Source organism: Sabethes cyaneus, chromosome 1 (assembly GCF_943734655.1).
Source record: "Sabethes cyaneus chromosome 1, idSabCyanKW18_F2, whole genome shotgun sequence".
Classification (NCBI taxonomy): domain Eukaryota; kingdom Metazoa; phylum Arthropoda; class Insecta; order Diptera; family Culicidae; genus Sabethes; species Sabethes cyaneus.
The window spans coordinates 138479953-138486891 of NC_071353.1; the positions used below are offsets into that span (position 1 = coordinate 138479953).

Consider the following 6939-nt stretch of genomic DNA (forward strand, 5'->3'; position numbering starts at 1 on the left):
CGAAAAGTGTATGTCAAGCCTGGTGAGAGGGGAGCAAAGAGTGGAGGAGAGGATCCGGGAGTTTGAAATTTGATGTTGTTGATATTATTCCTACTGCAAACAGCCTCAGCGAGGGCCCCAGCTAATGTCAAAAAATCTTTATATGTGTGCGTGGCGGAATACTTCATAGCTATTCGTTTGTTGTTTGTGCCGGTATCGTCTTTGTGCGTAAACAAATGAACTTCCTTGTTAGTGTTACATGAATTGTCAGTAATTTCAACAAAAATACTCGACCAACACCAAAGTTCGGCAGCACTACCGATTCTCGAAATGTGCCGCATAGCAACACACAACTACAGCCAACAAGAGAAGTGACATCGCTGGCCTTAGTATACAACATACGCCGGTATCTTTCGCACCATATTTGTAAACATCAACAACACAGAACAAGACGTACAACTAAAAACACCGGCATGAACAAAAGAGTTAAAATAGTGATGTACGTTTATATCAATATATATATGTGAATTTTTTGGTTTTTGCTTTTTGGTTACATTTACATTATACGTTCATACAGTAAACAGTAATTGTTGACGATTCATATAGGATCAGTACATTTGAGGCACAATGACGATACCGACGTAAACAAAAAACGAATAACTAAGAAAAATCTGTATATAAGAAGTGTGGTAGGTCAATATAATGTTTCGAAAAGTTGAAAAAGCTGGCGCAATACAAGTCGGAACTCGCATGTGGGTTATTAAACTAAAAAAACATGAAATGGGAATATTACGAATACTGACCTCCTCAATGAAGCTGACTTTGTTTACTGCGTCTTATCATATAGCATATGACTATGCTGTGTTTATCACTTTCTTTGTGTTTGCTAGTTTTAAGCGTTTCATTTGATAACAATCCGTCGAAGGTGTAGCAGTTTGTTTGATCGTTGGGGCTTTTGAGATTCTGTGTTGTTATTCTACAAACCGAAATGAGCCTCAGGTTGGAGTATTTTGTTACTAAAATTAAAACAGTTTTGTTTTGTAAATATGTTTATCTCGTGCTGCAGGTCCACGGTAGTAGTGTTTATCATCTACGTAGGAATTTATACGCCGAGCATTCGACTTACTTTGGCACATCAGCCAGCATCGTCGGAAAATTGCGTGCAGCAAAATGGCTATCAGCTGGAAGAGTTTCAGACAGAGAAAAGTGGGGATTCCCAGACAGTTTCCTGGTTGGCTTTAAATGGTACTTCGCAAGGCACATTGCACTCGGGAGTTCTAATGTGTTTTCCTAGTTTGAAGAAGCTAAGCGTCACCAACAGTGATTTAACAACGATCGATAAGGATGCTTTTCAACCAGTTTCTTCGTTGAGGACGCTAAATATCAGTGGTAATACTTTAAATTCACTGCAGGATGGTGGAACATCGGTACTTCGGGGCTTGTTTCTGTTACAACATTTGGACTTAAGTCGCAATAGATTACGAGCGTTACACGCTAAACACTTTCGTGATTTACACAATCTAACGGAGCTGATTATTTCGAGCAATAGTTTACAAACGATCCACGCTAAAGCGTTCCTAGGCTTGCGGAACTTGAAAACGTTGGATCTGGCACAAAACAAGATCGGTTATTTGCCTACCGAGATGCTTTCCCACAGTAAAAGTTTAAAGGTGCTATCGCTAAGAGATAATCGGATAAAACATTTTAGCAGTCGTACTTTCAGAGGACTGGAAGCACTGGAGGAGTTAGATCTGAGTAATAACGAAATTTCCAGCCTACCGAAAACAACATTCTTATCGGGGATCCAATTGAAGGTGCTTCTTTTGAATGGTAACGGTCTCGATAAGCTTGAGGAGTCTGTGCTCAGCTCTCTTGGACATCTTGAATATTTAAACATTTCAGAGAACAATATAACCGAACTGTCACCAGCGTTATTCAATCCGTTGAAAAGTTTAAAATATTTCAACGCTCAAGCAAATCAGCTGAAGTCAATATCAAGCAACCTATTCAACGATAACTTGTTGCTGGAAGAGATTAATTTGAGTGATAATAAGATTAGTATTATTCGATGTGATTCAGTTGCTAATCTACAATTTTTGAAAAGTGTTAATCTAACAAACAACCTGCTGGGTAGCAGCGCTTGTCTAGCGGTTGCAGCTAACGCGAGTGTTAAGCTGTATCTGAACGGTAATAAATTAGAAAAGACAAAATTGTTTGGGAACGTAACATACCTGTCGATGGCCCGGAACGACTTGACTGAGATACCAAATTACGCATTTGTTCGCAATCCAGATATTCGCAGTATATTTCTGGAGCATAATTACATTCGCAGCATAGCACCACTTGCATTTGCCGGAATTCCTCAGCTGGAAGAGCTTGATCTTAGTTACAATCAAATCAGCCCAATTGATTCCTACTTTCTTCACCCTCTTCCACATCTAAGAGTTTTTAGATTGTACAATGTTCTTGGTTTGATCACCATTGTTGGATTTGACCGATTTCCAAATGATTTTTTCTCCACCCAGAAAGAGTTGACTTCACTTCGGTTGGGAAAAAATTCTATAGAAAATCTTCCGGAACGAATTTTCGATGCACTAGCAAATCTTCGACATCTTGGATTGGAGAAGAATAAATTATCAACTATATCTAGACAGCAGTTCAAAGGACTATTTGAGTTGAGCAGTCTGTCTCTTTACAACAATGATTTAAAGTGCTTGGAAGATGAACAGTTCGAAGATTTAATAAACTTACAGTTATTAGAACTGCATAACAATAAGCTAACAAAAATTAATGATGTGGTATTTAGTAAAATGCAACGCTTAGAAAACATTAGTCTGCAGAAAAACAAAATTCGAGTGGTTTCATCAGGTGTTTTCCGAGGGCTTCACCAATTAAAAGTGGTTCATTTGTATGATAATTCCATTGAGGTATTGCCGTCGAATATTTTCGAGGAAAACGATCAACTAGAGAAAATCATTCTAAGAAACAATTTAATAAAAAATCTTCACAGTAACACTTTTAGAAATTTGTCCAGGTTGCAGATTTTGGATCTTTCAGGAAATAAGATTCAGAAAATAGATTCCAACTCATTTGCATACTGCGAGCAATTGAAAGTACTGTGGCTTTCAGGAAACGATATCAGAACGGTAAACAAAGCTGCTTTCCGTGGATTGCAAAAACTTCAGCTGTTGGATTTGGGCAACAACAAAATGACGACTATCAAAGACGAAACATTCGAAAACATGGGACTACTGAAGAGGTTGTATCTTGGAAATAATCGTCTTCACACGATATCTACAATTCAATTTAATTCGTTAGTCAGTCTGCAAGTATTGTTGTTGGCCCACAACAACATAACAACTATCAACAGTGAAGTATTCAGCAACAATTGGCTGTTGGAAGAATTGTATTTGAATGGAAACCAGATATCAGACCTAGTATTTGGGCCATTTGATCGATTGGATAATTTGAAAGTTTTGCAACTGTCAGAAAACAATATCAACCATTTAAGAACTGCTGCTTTCAATCCATTGAAACATTTAGAGTTTTTGTCGTTATCCAAGAACAACATATCATTCCTCCCGAACAACACATTCCTGAGGAGTGAAAAGATTAAAGTCCTGAAACTGAATGATAACAATCTTAGTGCAATTTCAGATAGATTACTTATACCCCTGCGGGAGCTGGAAGAACTATATTTGGCAAATAATCATTTCTCGCAATTGCCCGAGCAAATTTTCAAGAAAAATTCACGTATAAAAATTCTGAACATTGCCGGTAATAATTTAAGCTCGTTTGATGTTTTGAAAACCGCATTTTCCGACAGTATAGAAATTTTGGATATAGGAGGAAACCATCTGACTGACATTGAGATTCCGCGCAATTTGGTCAAACTTTTCGCTCAGAATAATGACATCAGAACCGTTTTTACCGAAGCTACATCCTACCATCGGCTAGAAGTTCTAAACCTTAGCAACAACAGTCTATACTACGTTGATAAAATGTTCAAATTGAATCGTCTGCAATCATTAGACCTGTCAATGAATATCATCGCGAAGTTCAATATCAGTCGTCTATATAAATTACCGAACCTGAAAAATTTCAACATTTCCGGATGTGGAATGAGCAATTTAACCGGAGAGCTGTATGACGATCATCCTTCACTGGTGACGTTTGATGTATCAAACAACGATCTACATCAGTTTGGATATAATATTCTATATAAGTTCCCATCCTTGCTGCAGCTGGGTATCAAGGGCAATCCTTTCGCGGATCGTAAACATCTAGCCATCCTCAGGCCGATTAGCTTTATCGATCCGGACTGCGATTGTTTGAAGCTTTGGGGAACTATCGAGTTGTTTTAATATCTTATTCTTCCGGACAACCTTTTTTCCCGTGTTGAAAACTTACCAACGCGTCCATTATTTTGATCTAGTGTGGTGTAAAATATCTCAAGATTGCTATTATACGACCGATCCATTAAATTGTGCTCGAGTGCTTTCTCGAGTGGTATCTACTTTATCATTGCTAGGATGCAATCGCGAAAGCACATTCTCATGTCTACCTGTTAATTGCTCATACGAGTTCACTAGATGGTTTAAGAACATTTTTCACCTAATTCTACTAACGATAGTTAAGTTCCACATTTATGATATAAGATGATATATAAATGAAATGAAATATAAATTTCACTAGTCATTTCCCCCTCCGAAAGAACGCCTATCGCTCTGAGATGCTGAGATGTAAAATTGAACCGAAAGTATTTTCTTGTCCCTTGTTTTACTTGGTCCTAGTTTAAAAATGCACAATATTTAGGTACAATGAACATTACCAACGAATGAGATAGCGCGGGGATATAGGCTCTGGATTATTCTTCAACCATTTATTTTTGCCGCATATTAGAACCGAATTTAATTTAAAGAATGAGATCTTATTATAGCGACCCCCCAGACTATGAAACAACAAAAGAGTCTCCCAGTTGGCCTCGAGGTACCGCACTGGTCTAATAAGCCAGTCATCAGCTGTTCCAATCTCGGCTGTGATAGACTGATCGATGAGACCGTAGCACGAGTCACGTTATTGTCCTGTACACTAACAATACTTGGCTGCGAGATCCATCGACCAAAACAGCAGTAAAAACCTGGCCATGCCGCCCGCAAATTGCTCCTCAAATTGCGATCTTTAAAAATAATAAACTTGTGCAAATAAAATAATTGCTCAAATTTTGAACTTCAATGTGGCAATCCGCGATGTGTTTTTCTTGAATAATGCTTGAAGTTGAAGTACGTTGTTGGTACTAAGCATAATTAGAATCCAAAAAAGAACAAAAAAGCTTTTAATAAATTAAAGGAAGAATTTTAAATAAAATAAACTCAATCAGAATCGGAAATTAACTGCCGAGGAAAATCCTCGGAAGAAAAAGAAATCTAATTACTCCCGGTAAATATTTTGGGATAAAACACACGTCAAAGAGCGACCCACACCAAAGGTAGCGATTTCTGTTGCTACTTTTCCATTAATCCGAACCCGGATGCCGGATCGCCCACCACCGTTCGATTGTCTGCCTCACACCTACCTTCGTAGGTATAATACCACAGAGGCTGCGAGAATTCCTTTCAATGGTAATTAAAAACTTTGTCAGCGATTTTTCCAAAATCCGCAGCCTCCGCCCTCGGCCGTGGCCGCGGGGGCTTGGCGCTACGACCTAAGCTAAGCTAATTGGTTTTAATGGAAGCAAGATCATTTCACCGCATAGCGTAAAAAGTATTGATAATCACTTTAGAGAGGGCACTCCGTCCCACCGGCGTCGACGACGGTGACGACGGGTGCCATCGATGATGGTAAAAAGTTGTTGAATCTAATTATCGAGCAAAGGCGAAACGATGATTAGCATATTTTTAATTACGTTAATTCAAAGAAGCTGGGCCACCTTGCGATTGAACTTCCATCAGGATAACTCCGAGCGGCAGGTAGAGGTGTTTCTTTCGGAACTGTCCTAAGGAGGGGCGAGGATCTATTCACAATTATGATTTCATTCTGGGGGGGGGGGGGGGGTGTGCGGTGGTTGAAGTACTGCAGTTCTTCGAAAGGTGGCTGGATTGTTCATTTTTCCAATCCGATAGGATTGGACGCTAAGGTCAGAGCCGAGCAGGAAGACACGAAGCGACGAGTTGTCGAAAGAGATTATTTTCAATTTCTGTTTACACTTGGCATTAAGAAATAAGCAGCACCTGTGCAAAGTTCCATCCATTTGCGTTTGATGCTGCCTGCCTGCCCCGGTAGAGAATAGGCCGTGGACAAACGAACAGAATCAATTTTACCGAAGGCTGGTAGATTTTATTAGAGAGGAAACAAGCAAGGGGGCAGTCGGCAGTGGGAAAAGTTTTCCAATGTTTGGCATTCGCATTTGCCATTCACCAGGTTCAGGAGTTCGGCGGTCGGGCGGGTACTATAAAATCCTGCCCTCGCCTTCGCCCACCGTCAAGCATCTACCTATGCGTTGTGCACAACGGATGGACGGAAATGCGAGACAATTCAGGTCAGGTCAAAGTGAGTTTTGTCTGTGTTGTGTGTTCAATTAGGAACTTTTAATATCTTGAGCCCTGCAAAATTGAAATGGTTCGCCTGTCCCATCAGTTCCAGCCGGTGAGTGCTTTGGTCGCATGATGCGGGTTCCTCTGGAGGAGGAGGGTGAGCTTGAGATTGAGTGGATTGTTTGATCATTTGCGTTTCCAATGTTTGAATCAATTGCTACCAAATCAGCCGATTTTTTTTAAAAGACCATGGAAGAAAGTTAGACTTCGCCGGGCGAAGTCCGATTAATGTCAGTGGAGCTCAAACCAGATCACAATTGATTGTACTTCAGGATTAATCTTCTAATTGAAACCGATTTCTTCACATGCAAAAAATATATTTGAAACTAATTTAGGTGCAGTTTGGTTTCATCTTTGATTGAGGGCA

The 6939-nt window shown here is 39.6% G+C and overlaps 1 protein-coding gene across 1 annotated transcript; it reads left to right on the forward strand.

The window, feature by feature from the left end:
• The first annotated feature begins 967 nt into the window (after positions 1-967).
• Positions 968-4343, forward strand: LOC128746282 (protein artichoke-like). Its single transcript, XM_053843330.1, has 2 exons — positions 968-978; positions 1046-4343. The coding sequence occupies exons 1-2, from the start codon at positions 968-970 to the stop codon at positions 4341-4343; spliced, it is 3309 nt and encodes a 1102-aa protein (XP_053699305.1).
• The last annotated feature ends 2596 nt before the right edge of the window (positions 4344-6939 follow it).